Genomic DNA, 21,404 nt, shown 5'->3' with positions numbered 1-21,404 from the left:
TCAGCCTCAACACTTTCAACATGGTCAGACAAACCTTATCGCACTCTGACTTTTTTATATTAGATTAGATCAATTACATTCTTGGTTGATGTATATTGTTGGTTGATAGCTATAAAATGTTATAGCTATAAAAAGCTATACAATTGTGACTACTCTAATGTAATAGGAAATGTTTGATGTATGTATACACAAAGCGAACATGAATACATGAATATAAATGACAAGAAACAATCTCTGTTTTTTTTTTACTTCGTTATGACATTTATTGAGCAAATGCTGCTGGGAAATTGTTCATGATGAGTAAAGTCATGGGATTGCAAACAGTAGCACCTCATTTATTACTGTATTTAAATTCAAGTCCATCCTATGCATACAAGAATGCATGAATCTGCGCATTTACAGTTGGTTTATTTTTCAGTTGCACTCAGGTGAACATAACAGACACTGATAAAAAGCATGTTTAAGGCTAGGAGTTTCTTCAGGTTTGTTAAGCTTTAACTGGATGTACATGGTCGTGTGTGTGTGTGTGTGTGTGTGTGTGTGTGTCATATCGCTGCCCGTCTCTTTCTTATCTGTATGTGGTGCATTTGCTGTTAGTTTCTTTTTGGCTCAGTTGATATCTTCACATGTCAAGTAAGGCTTCTTCAGTAGAGAACGTGTCTTCGTAGAGGACCCACCCGCCTGCTTGTCCCCCCTACCCCAATCCCCCACCCCCTTTACTTAAACTCTGAAAAACCTCTCAACTTTAATATTTCTCTCTCTCTCTCCCAACCACAATATATATATATATATATATTCCTTTTACATATGTACTCTTTTTACAGTGTATTTCTACCATACATACAGATGAGAGGAAAGTTCTCCCCTCTCCTGAGCTAGCATGCAGAGACCCCCCGTCCCTCCCTCCCTCCCTCCCTCCCATGAGCTCACCCGTGAACTGCAGAAAGAAAGAAAAAGAGGATAAAATGTCTCAGTCGCTATCTCCTCACCGCGTCCGCAGCAAAGCCCGCTTAAAGCTGTCCCTCAACATGCATTTTTGAAATTTGTAGCATTTAAGTTTTGGCTTCTCTCTATGATTTGTGAGTGGCTATCTTTATTACATCGATCTAGCTGTATCATCTTCTTTTTTTTAAATGTTAGTTCTGGGTTGATTGCTTATCTCCGCGTCCTCTCCTCCGGTCCACCTCCGCTGGATCAGCCCGCCTGGAGTCCGCTCATTCGCCCTCTGTCACCTGCTTGATGGACTGGGTGGAGTGCTTCTCCGTCTTCTTGGTGGAGACCAGCATCTCCTCCTTCACCTCCTCCACCTCTTCCTTCATCGTCTCGGTCACGGTGACCGATTTGGTGACGTGCTTTGAGCCGTCTTCTCCGGTGGTGATCGTCTCCACAGTTTTGGTGATCACCACTTTCTGGCTGCCGTCTTCCTTGACGGGACTTTCGTCCACGCCGTTAGAGATCACGTCGTCTTCCTTTCCCTCGTCCTTCTTCTCCTTCTCTTCGGGGCTGCTCTTGTCTACGTCGCCATTCATGGCAGCGTCTTTCTTTTCTGCGCTCTTGTCGCTTGTTGGGTCGCTCTTTTTCTCTGATTTCTCTTCAGCAGCTTTCGGGGCCTCGGGTTTGGCGGTCTTTGGGGATTCAGCTTTTGGGGATTCAGCTTTTGGAGATTCGGGTTTTGGGGAGTCTGACTTGGGGGACTCAGTTTTTGGGGAGCTGGGTTTTGGGGAGTCTGACTTGGGGGACTCAGCTTTTGGGGAGCTGGGTTTTGGGGATCCAGCCTTCGGTGAGCCTTCTTTGGGGGTCTCAGACTTGGGGGATGCAGGCTTAAGGGACTCAGGTCTAGGTAATTCAGATTTAGGGGACTCAGACTTAGGGGACTCAGGTTTAGGGGATTCAGACTTAGGGGACTCAGGTTTAGGGGATTCAGACTTAGGGGACCCAAGTTTAGGGGATTCAGACTTAGGGGACTCAGGTTTAGGGGATTCAGACTTAGGGGACCCAAGTTTAGGGGATTCAGACTTAGGGGACTCAGGTTTAGGGGATTCAGACTTAGGGGACCCAAGTTTAGGGGATTCAGACTTGGGGGATCCAGGTTTTGGGGATTCAGACTTTGGAGAATCTGGTTTTGATGCCTCGGTTTTGGCAGCTTCTTCTTTCTTGGCCTCTGGCTTTGCAGCTTCTGTCTTTGGAGCTTCTGTCTTGGCTACAGCTTCTTCTGCTTTCTCATCTTTTAACTTTTTCTCGTCTTTTTCGCTTTCTTTGTCTTTGTCCCCATCCTCTTTTTCCTCTTTCTCATCCCCGCTTTTGGATGCTTTGTCACTAGCTGCATCTTCATCCTGATCGCCTTCCTCCTCTTCAGCACCAGCTTCCTCTTCACCTCCGCTGCCTTCTTTGTCTCCAGCCTTCTCTTTGTCAGGAGAGGCTTTAGACTCTGGAGCTTTGGAGCACAGGACTGTCTCCTCAACTTCCTCCTCTCCCTCTTCTCCGTCTCCTTCGTCGCCTCCCTCTGCATCCTCCCCCTTTTCTGCCTCATCCTCTTCTTCCTTCTCTCCCTCTTCACCCCCTTCTCCCTCCCCCTCTTCTTCCTCATCATCACCTTTTCCATCCTCTTCTTCCTCCTTAGCAGGTTCGCTAGAGCTAACTTTGGCTTCAGTGGCGGCTACAAGTTCCTCGTCCTCGCCCTCTTCCCCCTCAGCCTCTGCTTCCTCCCCCTCTCCTTCCTCTTCTCCCTCCTCTTCCTCACCCTCATCTCCCCCTCCTCCAAGTGTGGCAGACAGCTCTTGTGCTATTTCCGCCAGGGCCTCGTCGATGTCTAACTTCTCATCCTCAACCCTGGTCTCTTCGATGATCTCCTCCACAAACTTGTGGTGCACCTTGAGCTTGGGAGGGTCTGATCTAGGCTTAGAGATTTTGGTGGGGGTGGCCTGACGATAAGGGAAAGTGTTGAAGTGGGTCTCCTCACCCTCTAGGAGTTTCCTGAGGACAGCAAATGTAATGTGTTTATTAATCCCTTTAGGTACAGAGAAGGTTACTGTTTTTATGAAATGACTGCAAATGTTATTTCTGCTACTTAAAAAGATGTCAATTGCATGTCAGATAGGCTACCTGTATGCAGCGATCTCAATGTCCAAGGCCATCTTGACATTGAGCAGGTCCTGGTACTCGCGCAGGTGACGAGCCATCTCCCATTTGGTGCTCTTGAGCTCATTATCCAGCTGGTGAATTGTCTCCTGAGAAAAAAAACAGAGCAGTACATGATACAATGTTGATGAAGTACAACAAGATGACATGAAGAGCAAAGTCACATCCTCTTTTGCAGATACATTTATGCAGCTTTGAATATCACCTTCATGGATTACCAAGACTTGTGGCAAAAGCTTTAGAAATAATTCCAAAACATTATTTTTACGGATTTACCTTTTTAATTAAACTGGACCTGTGTTGATTTGTCACTCTTATATTTACACTTACATTATGTATAAACTGTCGACTATGTGTACCAAACCCTGTTGCTTTAATATAATCTGACACACATGATTCATTCATGTCGAAGGCCTCTCTCTCTCTCTCTCTCTCTCTCTCTCTCTCTCTCTCTCTCTCTCTCTCTCTCTCTCTCTCTCTCTCAAGGACAGCATCCACTCTTGTCAATGCACCCCCACCCCCACCCCAAAATCTCAGCGGTGTGATGTAAGGACACAGCATCGACCCGTGCCTCTGACTCAGCAATACGGAGAGGAGGGGGGGGGAGTCTGCTGCTGCTGCTGCAGTGTCTCCCTTTAACCATTTCCTGACACTAGGGAGAGTGATTTGTAAAGGAAGTCAGCGCTCGTAACTTTGGCAGCGCAATGATGCGCTCATAGCGGTCATTACGCAGCAGAAAATGTTTCAACGCAGGAAGTTAACTGTGATTTAGGACAGCAAATATGATATCTTTTGCTTTTATTAAATCAGTTTGCTGTTTTTATGTCCCTCGGATAAAAACTGCGTCACACTAAGATATACGAAAAATGAAATATCCAGTACATTAATAATAATCTAACCATCGCCATCATAGCAACTCAAACCCCGATTAACAATTTTTAAACAAACAACAATATTAACTTAAACATCAAATAAACAATTTAAAAGTGTATTTAAACGATGTTTTCGGCTCTTTACGCACGGAACTGTGGCTGTTTCCTACCTGCAGGCTGGACAGATCGCTGTTGTGGCGGTCCTCGATGTCATTCAGCTGCCTCTCCAGCGATTCTCTTGTCCCGCGGATGGACTCCAACTCCACCGTCTTGGACTGCAGCTGGCGGCGGTAGTCGGTTATCTCATCACGGGCGGACTTGATGGCGTCCTTGTTCTGCTCCGCCGCCTCGGTGAGCTTGGAGAAGCGGCACATGAACCAGCTCTCCACCTGCTGCAGGTTCTGGTTGGAGTGGCCCTCCAGCTCGCAGCGGATCTCCCGCAGAGCCTCGGTGATGTCTGTCTTCTGGAGGTCTCTCCTCTCCACGGTCACCTGAGACTCCTGGATCTGGGCGATGAGGTCGCTCACCTCTTCCTCGTGGTTGTTGCGGATGAATGCGATCTCGTCCTGCAGCGACTGAACTTTCTTATCCAGCTCGGACTTCACCAACTCGGAGTCGCTGGTGTCCTTCTTCAGGAGGCGGATTATGGCCTCAGTCTCCTCCCGGATGCGAGCCTCCTCGTCGAAGCGGTCCCTGAGCCGCTGGATGTCCTCCTCGATGTGGTCGGTGTCGACCTGGATCTGCGTCTTGTCGTGGTGGATCTGCTCCAGCATGGAGCGCAGCTCCTGCAGCTCCTGGTCGTAGTGGTCGCCCAGCTGGGAGCGCGACACCTGCTTCTGCCGCAGTGCCTGGATCTCGTCCTCGATCTGCTTGTTCTGCTGCTCCAGGTAGTGCACCTTGTCGATGTAAACCACAAACCGGTCGTTGAGCCCCTGGAGTTGCTCCTTCTCATTGGAGCGCTTGTAGTCTCCGTTCAGCATGGAGTTTTGACTGTAATCAACGCTGTCGGCGGAGCTGTGCACCGCCGAGCTGTAACCTCGGGACACCGGCATGTTGACGTTCCTCTTGTAAGAGGAGGTCATGGTGGAGCCGGGGCTTGCCCGGGACCAAGACTGGGAGCGGAAGCCGCTGGACGGGGTGCCGCCGGAGCGGCTGTAGCCGTAGCCGGTCGTCCTGGTATCCATAATTCTCCTGAAGGGGCTCCCTACCGTGTCCACCGGGTAACTCATCCGGTCAGACTATATGATGTGCACCGGAATGAAGGAGGGGGGGGATGACGGTGCAGGGGGCGAAGGCGTGGGGCGAGTTTTGTTTATGGGTGTGTGTGTGGGTGGTGAGTGTGTGTGTTATGTGTGTGTGTGTATGTGTGCAGGTGAGGGGTGTATGGCTTGCAGAGCGAATGAGACCTCCTCTGCCTGTGCCTTATATATCGGAGGCTCTGTCGCCAACAAGGCAAGTCCAAGCAGTTTTATTTCGTCCACTGGTGGAAGGGAGGGGAGTGCGCGCGCGCCCCTCCCCCCTCCCCCTCCAGCCCGCCTGCTAATGATCCGGGGTCCCGCTCCGTCTGAACCACGTGGGCTGCAGGCGCTACGTGGGTGTCCGATTGAGATAGATAGATGAAAAGATAGCGAGATAGTTATTTAGCGTCATTAAGTTTATAATGACGACTGATCTCATGAAAACAATCTTTGCTGAATTGGTCTCGTCGTTTCAGCACCACGGACAGCGACCAGCAAAACATCAGCCAGTTGTTTCCCTCGAAATGACAGCAGTATTTTCTTACAGCTTAATGCAGTGAACTATGAATGCATGAACTTCAACTACCTCAAGATGACTGTTTGTTTTATTTTTTTGTATCAAGTCTAAGGACTGTGGAGACTTTGCCTTGTCACTGTGATTTCTCACAACCAGGAGGTTACACCAAGTGATCCAGAGAAAGTGGTGGCAGGAGTTAGCATAATGTTATATTAATAGATAGACCTATTAATATAGTTACTCATTTGTGCTTTAACATTTAAAGTGACAAAAGAGTAACGCTGGCAAGGAGAATAATATTCCAATTTCTGACCTGTAGTATAGAGATAATTTAAAACTTCAATGTTGAATGTATTTCTCTTTCATAGAACTCAGATCCATTCATTGATTCATGAATTGCATCATTAATGTCTTGAAACTAAATCGAATTTAGTCATTTATTCATTTTGGATGAACCTCGGTGAAACAAAAAAGAACAAATGTTCATCAAAACTTGTAATAGAATCATTTGTACAGCCTACATGTGGATTTTCGTTTACCTGCAGGGTGTGGGACATTTACTATTCTCTTGTATGGGGGATGTAATTATCTTACGTGCATATTGACTGCATAGTGTACATTTGTACACCATACAGGCACACACTTGTCCTCCAGCTCTCTGTGGGATCCTCACTATCGGAAGTGCAAAGCCACATGGGATTCGTGGCCTTTCCATCCATTTGCTGAGACATCGCCCCTCTGAGGGGCTGCCCAACTGGTGGCTCAGCTTCACCGGCAGGCTATTGATCTCCCGTCAGTCTTGATGCTTCGTGCTAATCTCGGGTCACTCCGGTCAATGAGGAAACGATTACCAATTGGTGGAAGGCTTGCAGCAAAAACGGCTGCATTAGTGCTTTTTGAGGATCCGTGGGTTCATGACATGTTTAATCCTGTCAAAATGATCCCTCCTCCACAGATGAGTCATGCAAACGGGGATTAACACACAAAATGTTGCATTTCTGGTTAAGTGGCAATTCTTCCACTTCTTAAGTGTAACACCTGACAAAAATGAATAAAGTTTACCTTTACAGGGCTGCTTGTTATGGATGTAGCATGTGAGTAGAGAACTTATTGTGCTTTTTAACACTGAATTCGGCATTGGCCTTCAATCACCTCGTTACATTTTCTTGGCCCACTCATTGGCTTTCCACTGCAAGCTTTAGTCAAGCAGAGCTAATGCATCAAGCATGGCCCATTTTAGATTGCTCCTGAGACAGAAAGGCAGAGAGAGAGAGAAAGAGAGAGAGAGAGAGGAAATAGAAAGGGAGCTAGACAGAGAGGGAGGAAGAGACGATCACAATGACTTGCTCCTCCTGATATGTATTGTCAATGCTTATACTCCAGCAGCCCCACCCACAACTTCCTGGCATGCTGCACGTTACAGTGTCCTTGACCACCGCTCCATGAGTTTCTCTGTGCAGGCCCTCCTGCTGGTTGCATTGTTAATTCGCTCAGTAATTTGACGTGCTTTTAGATGCCCTACGAGGGGCCGAGGCGGTGATTTGATGTACACCGTGGCGTGAGGGATGTGTGGGTTGGGCAAAAACAGGGGAGTCATTCAACATCAGTTCTGGACTCCAGCGCACTGCAGAAGGGTTTGGAGTGTTTTCAAATGGCACTGCAGCAGAAACGGACTCCAGCAGAAAGCAGACGATCCCATCCCAGTCGGTCCCAGCTTCTAACCTTCAGAGCCCAGTCCAGCCGGGAGTGCACTCCCCTTGGAATGAGGTCAGGGAGCGTCTATAGGTGACAGGGTGCAGGGATAGTTGTTATATATGCTGATACAGAGAATACAAGGACAGCGTGACCTTTTGTTCAGCTGAGTGGCACATAGAAGTGGCAGCGTTGCAATGTTTGTTAATAGCAGTATAATAATGCATATGACAGATGAGGCACATATCAACAACAGTCAGTAGGGTCTGAGCCGTAGCCTGGATTTCAGAAATACTAAGGTCATGAGTACCTACAAAAAGTTTTACAAATCTTTTAGACATATAATTTTTAAGCAAATTCTGGTTGAGAAATACTGACATTCTTAGTTCCCAGAAAAAAAAGTATGGAATACATGACTGTGTCCTTAATAGTTTTGGACCTAAATAGCATTTCCTCCTATTTAAAGCGAGACTTTGTAACTTTTGCTCAGCAGCAGCCCCAGTGACCACAAGTGATAACTATGTGATGATGCTCTATATAGTATGGCACACATAGAAACGCTAAATAAAGTCAGACTGACTCATTAATGTTTCTTCTTACATGGTGATGTTACTAAGTTTAAGCACATTTTGTTGTTGCATTTGCTCAAGTCAAGTTTTGAACTCAGAACTTTTATTTGCATTTTGAGTACATGTAATGCAACTTATCTGACTTAAGGATCTGAATACACCCGTTTTGTTCCAGTTCATCTCAAAAGGGTTGGATGGAGACGAGGGAAAACCATTTCTTAATGAACCAGGACTTTGCTGCCACGTGTGCTGCAGGCTCTACATGTTGGTCCCGTCATTTCAGCGCCACGGACAGCGACCAGCAAAACATCTGTCAGTTGTTTCCTCGTCTGAAAAACTTCCCCCGATGAAATGACAGCAGCTTTTCTTTGTGTGTGTGTTTTTTTTTTACAGCTCATTGAAGTGAACTGTGAATGTATGAACTTGAACGACCACACACTGAATACTGCTGACACAGAGTCTGAGGACTGTGAAGGCTTTGCCATGCTTGTCTCACAGCAAGGAAGTTACACCAATTGATCCTCAGCTTGTTTAAGTGTGTACACAGTATGCTCCACTACGTGAGTGTGGGGTGATTGTGTGGTTATACGAATAGTAGAAATACAGTATGTATTAATATATTTCCTAATTTGTGCTCTATATTTTCTATGAGCTAGCTCTCTACAAAGGCCATTCTCTGTGTGTGTGTGTGTGTGTGTGTGTGTGTGTGTGTGTGTGTGTGTGTGTGTGTGTAGCTGCTAACATCATAGTAAGATGTAGAGGACAGTTATGGGGCGAATGCAGGTAGCCAGACTGAATGACTTGACACATACGCAGCCATGAATACCGAGCTGCTCGCGACACCAGTTGGAGAAGTGTGTACCTTGCCCTCTTCATCTCTGTCACTGTGGTTATCTGTTGGGTTGTCTTCCTCTTTATCACTGCTGCTCTTCTCTTCTTTTTCTGCATCCCTTTTTCTTTCACTGATTACTTTTCACTCTGGGTTGTTCACTCATTTTATTTATACATTTCATTTCTTTCTTTCTACTAAGTCCTTATCTCTTTTTGCCATCATGTCCTATTCTTTCCATCGGTTCCCAGCTCTCCTCTGACTTCCTCCCTCCCGCTGTCTCCTTCGTCCCTCCTTCTGTCTCCTTCGTCCGTCCCTCTGTCTCCTTCCTCCCTCCCGCTGTCTCCTTCCTGCCTCCTCTGTGCCTCTCCATACATCTCTGTCTGGCTCCCAGTCAACATAACGGTTTTCTGTTCTTGTTCGCTGTAATAACATTATTGCTTTCCCGCCCTCCGCAACGCTAGCCTCCATCTGCTACACCTGACATCACATACCTTCAGTTAATCACAAGCAGTTGTCATGGAGACGTCCTTCACAGGAAACAGATACACATAAAACATGTTGGGCACCAAGGTCGTTACTGTGTCCTGATGCACCAATACACCTCAGGCAGTATATACTAGTTTCTCATACAATGATGTAGAATAACAGCATAAAGCTGACATTGTATTTAACATAACTTTGTATATGTTTCTATTAAGATGTGTGTGGAAGGTTTTACTTTATCACATGTGTGCACCTCAGGGCTTTGACAGTGGAGGATTTAGATTATTGCGTGTTCAGCTTCCACTTCAGGTCCGCTGTATATTGATTAACATTTTTTTTCCCGATAGGTCTTCACAGCTCTGCTGATGCACATGTTGTATGTGCGGGTTGTCTTTCGTGTGTCGAGGAATATATTTAGTGAAACCCTGAACCTGCAGAAACTAACGATTATAGTGTGTGTGTGTGTGTGTGTGTGTGTGTGTGTGTGTGTGTGTGTGTGTGTGTGTGTGTGTGTAAATGTTGCCCTTGAGTGTAAATCTGGACCTGGTTTGTTTGAACCTCACTGACCTGCTCGTGAGTCATTACAAACGTATGTGTGGCCAAACATTGTTAGAATTCTAATCCTAGTTGAGAACCTAACATTTCCAAAGACAAAGATAGTTTTGCGTGAATAGCGCTTTTACCTTTGATATTGTAAGTGCATTTTGTGATATCGATACTCTTACTTAAGTAAAGATCTGTTAACTTCCTCCACCACTGACTCTGCCTTTATGGTACAAGCTTGGGTTCAAATAGAATCTGTGCAAAAAAAGTAAAACAGATTGCTCATGATGAGCATTATATTCATATCAATTAATGATTTAATAGCATTTTTTCAAAGATTGTTTCATTGATTTCGTAGCCAGACAGTGTAAACAATTCCCATTTTAGGTAAAAAAACAAAAAACATAGATCATGTGTCCAAATATACATAACAACAGAGATTTGGGTCAGAAGGATGTAATGCAAAGGTCAAAGCTGTGTTGGCTCCTGAGATTTGTAAGGAGAAGAGCATCAGATGGGGAGGTACAGTGAGCAGGGTGTGACGGGCATCACTGTATGGGGTGATGTTAGCGAGTCGGGTGGAAGGCTGTGATGATGTCATGAGTAGTGGCAGGCCAAAAAAGAGCAACAAGAATGGAGGAGGGATAGGGAGGGGTAACACTAGGATCTGCAGTTTATCTGCAATGCATCAGTAGCTTTCTCTCTGTGTGTGTATATCGGGTTCAGATGCAGCGTCTTCACTCGAAGGTGATTCTCATGTGGACGGCTAAGTAGCCACAGAAATGATACTGTTCCACATTCTCCTCGCACAGGGAGTATGGCTGGCAAAAAAGCCAAGAAATAGTTAGGTCACACACACACACACACACACACACACACCTACACACACACACACACATACACACACACACAGAGAGAAGCTGTCAGATTCGACTTCCATGGAGCCTGGCAGGTAAGGAGTTAATAATTTGAACACTCGTGTATAATTAATGTGCGCAAATGAGTAATGGGAATACCTTGGTACACAAGACCTACATAGAAATCCTTTGCTCCTCTCTTAAGTTTTGAAAGGCAACCTGAAAAATATATACGTTTTGACTTTCGCACTTCCTCAGACATCGAACGCTTGTTAAAATATCAACATTAGCATCAATCTCACCTTTTAATGAAGTTACGCAACAAAATAGATGACAAAAACAAGTGGAGACCATGGTTTAAATCTGTTCAGCTCCCTGAGTGAACGCGAAACCAATTTATAGCACACGAACAAACGCACACACACCGGAGTCCAGCCTGGTAATCAGACTGCTTATTCATGGTATGTATTATGATAATATTTGTTCTCACCTTGCCACATGGCCATCAGCTACCCTGAGAGCTTTCTACTGTGTTCCGGTTCTCTATGATCACACAGCAGCTGGCAGTACAGTTATCATGGCCTTGAATTTAATCTGTGAGCCCCAAAACACTCTCTTATACTTGATTACAAATGTTTTCAAATGTCAAGATGAAATTGAAAAAAAATCAATTTTTTACCCTTTAAGATCACATTCCCGGTCATATGTTTTGTCCATGTGAAACAGAATATGGAATGTTCTTACGTAAGCTAGCACTACCAGTTTCAACCAATAATATCATGATATCCATCCGTCATCAATCTGCAATTTATTGCCACCAGGTAGATGTGTGTAGACCCACACCCCCACACACACAGACACGCACACACAGACACACTTTTAAGCTGTCCAATCAATTGCGGAGTGGGTGGAGTGGGTCGTCCCTTAACGGCAAGGTTGACTGTTACATCCTTGGCTCCTACATGTGGACAGCATTGTACTGTATAAGTGTTCTTGAGCAAGATACTGAACACCAAGTTGCTCCCTGGGCGCTTTGCAGCAGCAGAGGTCAAATGCCATGCATGCGTGTACCAGTAATTCGGTTTAAGTGTTTACTTTTAAGTATAAGCAACAATGCTTTGCTATATTCAGAGCATATGTCAACTGTGAACTGTGTACTGTGTTTGCAAGGCACCTTCTGCCACCTCTGGCATGTTTGCGGCGTCGTCTTCCTCGCTACGTGAGCCGCTGTTGTCCCTGAACCATGCGTGTCAGCATGTATCGTTAAGTCAATACGTCCCCGCGCCAATGCCATCCAGACAAATTGGTTTACACATGTTGTGCTTTGCGAATAAAGCCACCTGCTGCAGGAACCTGTTGTGGATGCAGTTCTTCAGGGTCACTCAGAACAAAAGGAAGGATCTTGTAGCGTGTTGAACATGCAAACGCTGTCATAAACACACATAGTACTCATCAAATCAGTGTGTTCTCTCTCTCACTCACACTCACACACAAACACACACACACACACACACACACACACACACACACACACATGCTGACAAGGTCTTGCTTCACGATGAGCCTTAATGCTGAAATCAGCAGCTGTTCTGGTCTGGGGGAGGAAGTGAACGATCAGCGGAAGCTAAACAGATCAAACTGTATTATCCCTCCGAGGGTGAGCACTGAGAGTATTTCGTTATTTCATCAGTGTCTGTTTTTTCATTTTTTCCTCTCTGTTCACAAAATCATCATGTTTTTTTCCATGACCAGACAGTTTTTTTGATAGAAAGAGAGAAACAATCCAGTCATCAGGTGGGTCAGCTTTAAATGAATACTTTGCTGTACAAAATCACCATTTGTATATCAATTACTCCATGTTACCTTGAATTCTTAAATAATTATTGTTTTTCTGGCAAGCCTCCACGGCAAACAAATAGAAAATCTATAACAACAGTAAATCTATATCAAAATATCCGTTTACAAACTCTCATACAGCTCAAGCAGATTAATCGAAGTCTCATTTATCCGATCACATCCTCAGTACTTCCCAAACACGTGCATCTTCTCTAAAACCTTGCTATTTAATGAGTTATTGTCGCAGGTACAAGTAGCGCACATGCGCGAGCGGCACAATTGTTTTAGAAAGTTTAATTTCATAATCACATTGTGCATTTTAGTTACCAATGTAACCGTTTATTTCCAGACTTTTTATCTATCTATCTTCAATATCCTGGGCCATCTTCAGTGGTCTGACATCATGTTTTTAATCTGCAGCGTGTCTCATCATCCTCCTCTGCAACCCTCCTCCCTCCTCTGCTGTCTCCACCTACACAGACGCACATTCACTGTCTCTCGTTTTATGTCTCCATCCTCTATCATATATTTTGACATTTTAACGCTCCGTGAAGCGTCTTTTCATGAAATTACCTCAATGCGTATTTTCTGATGTGCAAGACAAAGTGCGGAGGAACCAGAAAAAAAAATTAAAAGAAACTGAAATGACATTTGTCATCATCGTCTGTCTGACTGTGTGCGAATCCAAATGACTTGGAAGAATGTAGACACAAAACAGAGGGACGCATTAACAATCTGCTGCATTCAACACTTGTGATATGCTGAATCATGTTTTTGAAAGTGCTTGTTGAATCACATTTTACATCGCTTATTGTAGTAAACTAATTGTATTGTTTTGTAGAACACTGTCAGCAACTAGTTAAATGAACCCCTTTGAGGGTAAACACAATATTATTGGGTTGATATCATTGCGAGGTAGTAAAATAAACTGTTCAAACTGCTCAGGTGGACTTGGATGACTCATCTGAATCCTACTGATATGAGTCAGCAGTTGTACAATACCTGTTTGTTCCTCTATGTGCATAACACTAAAAAAACCTGTAGTGTTTTAGGTGATGCTGATAAAGGTAAAGTATCAAAGATTCATCAGCATTTCTTGTGAGAAGGAGATTGTTTGTGACTCGATGTGGTGCTATGAACTCAGACTAGATGCTAGCGGCACAACTCAAGGGATGGCAATGTCAACTGGTCAGTCCATCACTTTGGTCGTTTTGGACCACTTTGGACTCCGGACTGAAATACTATTAAATTCAACGCCATGAAACTTTGTTGGTCCCCATGATGAGTGAGTTGTTGAGTGAGTTGACACCTGGCTTTTCATCTAGCACTTTGTTGCAAACATTTATCGTTCCCAGACCATTAAAGCTAATGACGCTGCGACCCCCTGGCATTTCGTCCAGCTCCGCCATGAGGTTGACATTTGCGGTTTCCGGGAACATTTCCTGACAACTATTAGATGGATTGCCATGAAATGTTGTTCGGACATTCATGTTCTCCCCAGGATGGCTTCAGTTGTCCCCTGACTTCTCATCATCTTTTTATCATCCCTTCAGTTTTTTTCTACCTGCAGAGCTAATGGCATTCACATCAGCCTCAGCAGTTCTTCGTGTTTAGTGCTAAGTAGCAAATGTTAGCATGCTAACAAGCTAAACCAAGATAGTGGATATGGTTAAAAGTATGCCTGCTAAACATCACCGTGTTCAAATTCTCAATGTGAGCATGTTAGCATGCTGACATTAGCATTTAGCTTAAAGCACAGCCGTGCCTAAGTACAGCCTTACATGCTGACATTAGCATTTAGCTTAAAGCACAGCCGTGCCTAAGTACAGCCTTACAGAGCTGCTATGCATGGCTGTTGTCTCTAGTCTTGTTTTCTTCTAATAGGGCCCAATGTAATGCTGATATTACAGTAAGGTGTGGCTTCTTTTAAACCTTTGAAATTAAGAGTGGGCCAAAGACAGAAAAGAACATTTGGACCCCAAGATGAGAGAATATGATATCAAATCACGAAGTGTCCTTGAAGAAACCTGGCTCGAGGAATAAAGAATGGGCTTGATTTGTTGCTTATAATTCATGGGGGGGGTGCTGTATCTGGACAGTGTTCAAAACTATCAGTGAAGCGTAGACAATTCCATTCAAGATGTTAAACGAAATCTCAGGGTTGTGGTCGTTGGTAGTCAGGGAAATCATTGCCTTGGTGTCGTTATTAAAAACAACTTTCATGAACTCTTTTGTGCCTGCAGGCTCCATATCAGTGTTTTTTCTTCCTTCCTTTTCCTTTGAGTCGTGACAGGCTGCTCCGATATGAAGCGCAAAAACAGAGGGAGGTAACAATTTTATGGAGACTGCGTAAAAATGTTGTTTATATGGTGCTGTGGGACATGAACTGGTCTCAACAGATGTATATTGAGTATGCTATATCCGTCTGATTTATACAAGGGCATCTCACAGATCTAATGGCTGCAGCAAGGAACAATTCAACTGTCTGCGCTACTAGACATACCACTTAATGTAAAAGTGCGGTGTGTTTTGTGTGTGAGATAAAACACACCATGGTATGTACTATACTGTAGGTCTGCCTCCAGTTATTTTAAGCCAGTCCAGTATTTCTCCTGGACCTGTCAGCGAGCTGCTAGAGAGGCAGACTGAGGCGCAGAGAGGAAAGTGGAGTCATGCTGCAGAGGTTGAGCTGCAGAACCATGATACAGCTGAATTAGGGAGGGAGAGAGGCGAGGGGAGGGGAGAGCAATGAAAAAGAGAGACAACGATGGGGGTGAGAGAGAGAGAGAAGGAGAAAGGGAGTGAGAACAGAGGCTCTGAGGTTAAGTAAGGTGAGTGTTGGTTAGTGTGTGTGTGTGTGTGTGTGCTGTGGGGATGCTAACTATTCATTCGAAACTCATTACGTAACTGTATCTGTTGCTGCATTATCAATAAAACCTTGTTGCAGTGAAGGGGATGGTCTCTGTCAAACTGTTGCTCTCGACAAGTCCACAAAAATCTAAACTGCACAATTTGTCGCAACTTCCTGGATGACTCATAGCCCGTCACTTTGTTCGACAGAAGACAGTGTAAAGCGGACTGGAAGGGGAGGGGGGGAGATAGAGGGCTATGACATAAACAAAGGTCTCACGGCTTGAATCAAACCCTAGGTGTTCTGTTTACTTGGTATTTACTGTAACCATTGGGCTACCAATGCACACTGTATGTCTGGTTAAATTTAAGCAACTAAAACTATTGGTCAGGTATCGCCTACAACCTGAGAAACTGCTGTATCATGGTGTCAGGGCCACCTGATGACTCTAAGTCCAGTATACTCACTATCCTTCACGCTCTGTTTTGGTCTCCACCAACCAAAACATATCAGATTCTTTAGCTGCTAAATGCTCCGACACGTTCACCAGCTAGTTGCTAACTGTGTGTGTCTGAAAACAACGCTAATGAGAGACTTGAGAGTGAACCAGTACGTTTGCTGGCCACAAAACCCAAATCAAAGACGCTCAAAAGCTCGGTAGAGTCGCATGAACGAGTTAAATCAACATGGGAGAATAAATCTTCTATTTCTCGTGCAAATCCTGAAAAGAAAGAACTGGAATTTCTGTCTGTACAAATAAGAGCTAAATAACTTGAGGCATACTATTTTTTTCATAGTTTACTTGTTTTACATTGGAGTGTGTACTTTGTCAGTGCTTCTCTGCACCTCGAAACCATCAAGAGGATTTCAGTGGTATTAAAGTTGTCATTAAATTGTGATTGAGAGAATGGCTGGAGGTGAATGAGGGTACATTTATTTACAGACAGTAATGGGTTCACTAACACGGCATCATTGTGGGTAGCCTGTAGCCAATCCTGCTAAGTACTATTTTGTATTCTGAGACAGTATGTAATCCCTCAAGTCAGTGTCTGCCTCCAGAAAGATATGCTTGTGTGCACTTGTGTGTCAGCTCTCCTGTTGCATATGAGACAAATACTGTGATATATTGTCAAATACCATATTGGACAATACCACTAGTGCCATAACATCATACCTTTCTCTGCCTTTAAATATTTGTTTATGTTAAGGACATTTAGGATGCTTTTCGACCTCTTCAAATAAGTGTTGGAGCGAAAAGATTTGGCTTTGGGGTTATAGTTAATGGTTAAGGTTGAGGAAAGGGAATGTGTTAAAACACTGAGCGTCCTGACAAGTATGCATGCACAAAGGTCTGTGTGGGTGTTGTGTTTTCAAAATGTTATGCCAGTGACTGACAGCATGGTGACTGCGCTAAAAGCATGAGATGAAGGTTGAAGTAGAAAAGTTCCTCCGAGTTTTCCTTTGTCGCTATTTCTTAAATTCTTTCTGTGCTCTTTGTCTCTGTTTTACTTTTCCCCGCTTTCCTTCTTGTCATTTTAATATCGGCATATTTGCTTATAGATTATTACAGTCTTTTTTTTCTGTATTTGTACTACTAATGGCGGCTCAGAAAATTACAAACTCAGACTTTGGCTATTAAATATTTTGATTTAAATATACAGGGTTTGGCAAATGAATACGCTTGCTTCAGAGGAATGCTCATCAAATACAATCTTTTCTTAAAGTTTCTTATATGGCATACACATTTTTCTTCTTCTTATTCTTCATACCCGCAGCCCCACTGAGCAACGTCCTGAGGTCTGCTCTTGAAGCTATATGTGACACTGCATTATAGATGAATATTTTTGTGCTCGGTAATGCAGAACTAACTATAGCTACTCTCAATCTAAGAAAAGCTATCATGAGATACGGTGTGGAGACACATTAAAGGAGAGGAGGAATGGTGGATGGATAGAAGAAGGAAGGGAGGGATGGAGGGTGCTTTCCTAATGGAGATGAGTCATGGTTGTTGGAACCTTACATCAGCGTTGTTGCCTCAGCTCTGCTCTAACATTGAAATCCTTGAAGTTAGTGCTTCCCATTTTGTATTAAGAATTTAAGCAGACTCCTGCAGTCGCCCCCCCCCCCCCCCCCCCCCCCCCGCCTTTGCCCAATCACACAAGCAGTCCTCTTTCCATTGTGATTTATATATTGAAATAGCTGATACAAACTACATTTTTTATGATAATTCAAACTGCTCGCTGCTTTGTTGTTAGCAAGATTTCCCTTCAGGGACAACAAAGTCTAAAATATAATTATAGACACTGCACCCAAATTAATAATAACTGTAAATTTGAAACAGGGCCGATAAGAATCCCTTTATATGAGAGAGATAATGGAAATAAGTTTGTTTCCTCTAATCTCACCTTGTTGTCACATGTTTTCCCAAAGTAAGACTTTTAGAGTTTGTACTTTATTATTACATTCAATACATTAGATCCATGGCAGACCAAGGTATGGTACATAATGAAACCCTAACCACAAGTTCATGTACACTAGGTTAATGGGCATCGTTTGGCATATAACAGTAGGGACCCATGAAGAAACAAGGTCCTATTGGTGTCACACAGAAATTCAAAGCATGACTGTTTTTTTTCCTCTCTATAATCCACTAACCTCCCTCTTCATACTACAAACGGTGCTGCAAGGCAGTCAGGCTGAAAAGAGGTAGAGTAGTGTCACGGTTGAGTAAGCCGTCTCTTTGGTTTAGGTCACGAAGCTCAAAGTCGCGCAAGCCCCAACTGGTGAATGGCAGTGACTGAGCTTGACTCTGCATATTTCATGAAACTGATGCACACCGGGGGGGGGGGGAAGAAAATAGGGTGTAAAGCAAGAGTGTAACACTTGTATACGGTCCTCCATCCTGTTTACGAGACAACTGGAACTACCTGGGGAAGACAAAATGTTTTAACAGAATAAAAAAATTCAAACTTTCAGTAAAGATTCCGTGCAATATTGCTTGTTAGAAACTTCATTACTGACCAAATAAATCAAATATTTAATACAAGAGAATTCAGTCCAGGAAGATTTTTATTGTACATCATACTTACAAGTTGTTTAATCTACTTTTGATTCATTTAGATATTTATTTCCCCCCATCCATTTATTGCCGTCTTTTTTATTATTTAACATGTTTTGCAGATTGTTTGCAAAGAATTCAGAAGGTTTGCTCACTACACCTATACTTATTCAATTATGAACACTTCAGAAACAGCATTCCAAGAAGTTCTAACAAACACAAAAATAACTCAACATTGGCTCAACAAACTCTTGGAGAAAACAGTGGGATGCAGTATCGGAGGCACAAGAGTTGGACGAACCTAACAGAGACACAGCACACGTTTTTGAGAATATACTCTATGAGAAAGAGCGAAGCAAGCGCAGTTTAAACACCAAAGACTGACAGAGATGGAATATCACAGGCTTCCCCCCTCGGGTTGCCTGACTCACTCTGATGCCTCAGAAGCACCAAACATGATTCTTCTTCAGCCACTAGAGTCCTGCCAGCTTCATCAGCATTTCAAATTTTTCTCTGAAGAGGGAGTAGGAGATGAGAGGGTGCTAGTGTTTTGCATTTTGGGTGTGGCAAAGCGTGGAGTCTCAAAACTCTTTCTCCTTTGCTGCAGCTTTGTTATTTTTGTCCCCGCAACATCATGTTGTTCTTTTTACAGAATGAGTTCTTCAAAGTCAAAGAGAAGTTTGAACTAAAATAAAACAAAAACAAAAAATGTAGAAATATGAACATTTCCAGTCATGACTAAGTATATTTGAGCCTCCAGGAAAACAATGCTAATATAATGTATACGTTTGTGCACTAAGTGTGTGTGCTTATGCATCTACAGTACAGTATACCTGCTGTGCTATTCAATATGAGTTACCTATACTGTATACCTTCATGGGTCTTATATTTTCAGTTCTAACCTGAGGCCACAGTCCCCCCGGGTTCAGCTCGAGACACCTCATCGATATTTAAGAAGCACATTCAGAGGTGAAGCAGGTCTGACGCAGTCGGGCACCAGCGCTGGAAACCCTGAATTGTAATCGACTGCATCAGCAACAGCTCACACGGAAAATATGAATTGAATCTTTTTTGTTCCAGCATCATATTTTCCTTGCAGCTGAAGGTTGCAAACTGAAAAATAGACCTTTACCTTTTTTCTGAGGCAAGTTGTTTTTTAAATAACAGACGAGATATACAAGTGAAACAATTTGCTTTACCTTGTTTAACATGTAGTGTCATATGCCATATATCAGATTTCCAATGTGTGGCATCACTGCTGTGTGATGTCTGCGTTGTTCCGGTCCTGCAAAGAGAGGACGGTACTAAACAACACATTTTGTTTTTGTAATCATGTTGTTATCAAGGTTTCATTTAATCAAGCACTGACCAATAGTTTTACTTTGAGTTAGTGGCACTTTGCATTCCAAGGACTTGCAAATTAGGTCCGCAAAACAAAGCCAATCATCGGCATGGAAGTTTATACTTAGTGCATTTGCAAAAGTGTACTTATTTTTGACGCATTTCATTAAACTGCTCAAATAATCATTACATTTTGTATTAATGCCCGAGTTGGTGTTCAAGTCCAAACTAAGTAGTCAGGGGATGAACACCATCTGGTGTAATTAATTAGTGATTAGATAGCGTCCCCTCTCATCCCCCCCTCAAATAACCTACTGACTTCACGTAAGCAACGTAGCCTGGTCATAACAGTAAATATGAACACAAAAAGAAGCAACTCTTATGTCTTCCCTTGTCATTGCATTTCTCTGTTTGCCACCTCTTTATCTCTCTCACTGTCAGTCCCCCGTGTTTCTGTCTCTTTCTCGTTTCTTTGCAAAGCAAACACAGCTCTCCTGATGGCAAACAGGCCGCGCCGTTATCAATAACCCGCCGTCTCCTGCACCAAATAACCTCTCTGCAGACACAGCACATTTCCCTGGCCTAGAGAGAGGAAGAGAGGGAGCGAGAAAGGAAAGAGGAGGAATGGATCAAGAAAGATTGAGAGCCTAGAAGGCAGCTATATGGAGGGGGTTAAAAAAAAAAAGTGCTTACGGTAATAAATATTATATTGCCGTTTTAAAGGCGGGTTGGATGATGAGGGAGCTGCATGCACATTATAGCTCTATTGACACTATTACAACGGGACAGCCGAACTGAGATGACCTGCCGTGTGTGTGTCCTCATTTGACTGAGCAAATACACTCGTATGCACAGCGTGTAATAGGAAAGGAGATTCAGGAAGCAGTGGTGATGATCAGTACCTTACATCGTCGGACACAATTTACATTTGCAGTCTGGTGATTTATTGAACACATAAATACAGCACATACAGGTGAGATGCTGCAACAGGTGAAAATGGGAAACAATGACACAGCAGTGCGTGAATTCAAGTCCGACTAAATTACTATTTCAATTTTCACACCAAAGTATAAAAGTATGTTTTAGATGTTTGACCATTAATGAAGCACTTACTAATTATATGGATGTAGAACCCAAACTAAGAAACACATACATACTTCATTACTTTCCATTGGACTAATAACAGTGCCAGCCCTCAACCGGAATTCACTCAAATCATTCTGTCAACTTGTTGAAGTACATTTTCTCTATAAAAAAAGATGTGTGTTCATTTGTGTCTAATTCTCCTCACAACACATTTAGTAGACTTCCCCTGGACCTCTTATTCTGTTTCCCTCTCTCCTCTGCCTCCTGCCCTGGGCTGAGCCAACGCCCAGTTACTGCAGTGCAGCTCACTTCCCCGTTTCCAAAAAACTCTGCACCCTCCCCCTCCCCCTCCCGTTTCCGAACACCCTTGCCTCTCTGTGTCTCGCTACCCCGTTTACCTCTGTCTCTCTGCAGTGAGACCGAGAGGGGAACGGGACGGTGAAGTGAGTTTTCAAGTGTCCCTCGCCAGCTCAGAAGTGCCCTGAAAACAG

General features: G+C 43.7%; 1 protein-coding gene across 2 annotated transcripts; it reads right to left on the bottom strand.

The window, feature by feature from the left end:
* Nucleotides 1-1,214: 1,214 nt before the first annotated feature.
* On the bottom strand, nt 1,215-5,239 carry nefma (neurofilament medium chain a; the record flags this gene model as incomplete). Of its 2 annotated transcripts, XM_079178703.1 has the most annotated exons (4): nt 1,215-1,710; nt 1,906-2,973; nt 3,103-3,227; nt 4,181-5,239. In XM_079178703.1, 4 exons carry the CDS (start codon nt 5,237-5,239, stop codon nt 1,215-1,217), a joined length of 2,748 nt encoding a protein of 915 aa, XP_079034829.1. The 2 variants fall into 2 exon arrangements, with proteins under 2 accessions (XP_079034829.1, XP_079034828.1); XM_079178702.1 differs by having other exon boundaries at nt 1,215-2,973.
* Nucleotides 5,240-21,404: the final 16,165 nt, after the last annotated feature.

Source organism: Pholis gunnellus, assembly GCF_910591455.1.
Source record: "Pholis gunnellus genome assembly, chromosome: 18".
Classification (NCBI taxonomy): domain Eukaryota; kingdom Metazoa; phylum Chordata; class Actinopteri; order Perciformes; family Pholidae; genus Pholis; species Pholis gunnellus.
The sequence above is the reverse complement of the archived record's forward strand: the minus strand, read 5'-3'. Positions and strand labels throughout refer to the sequence as shown.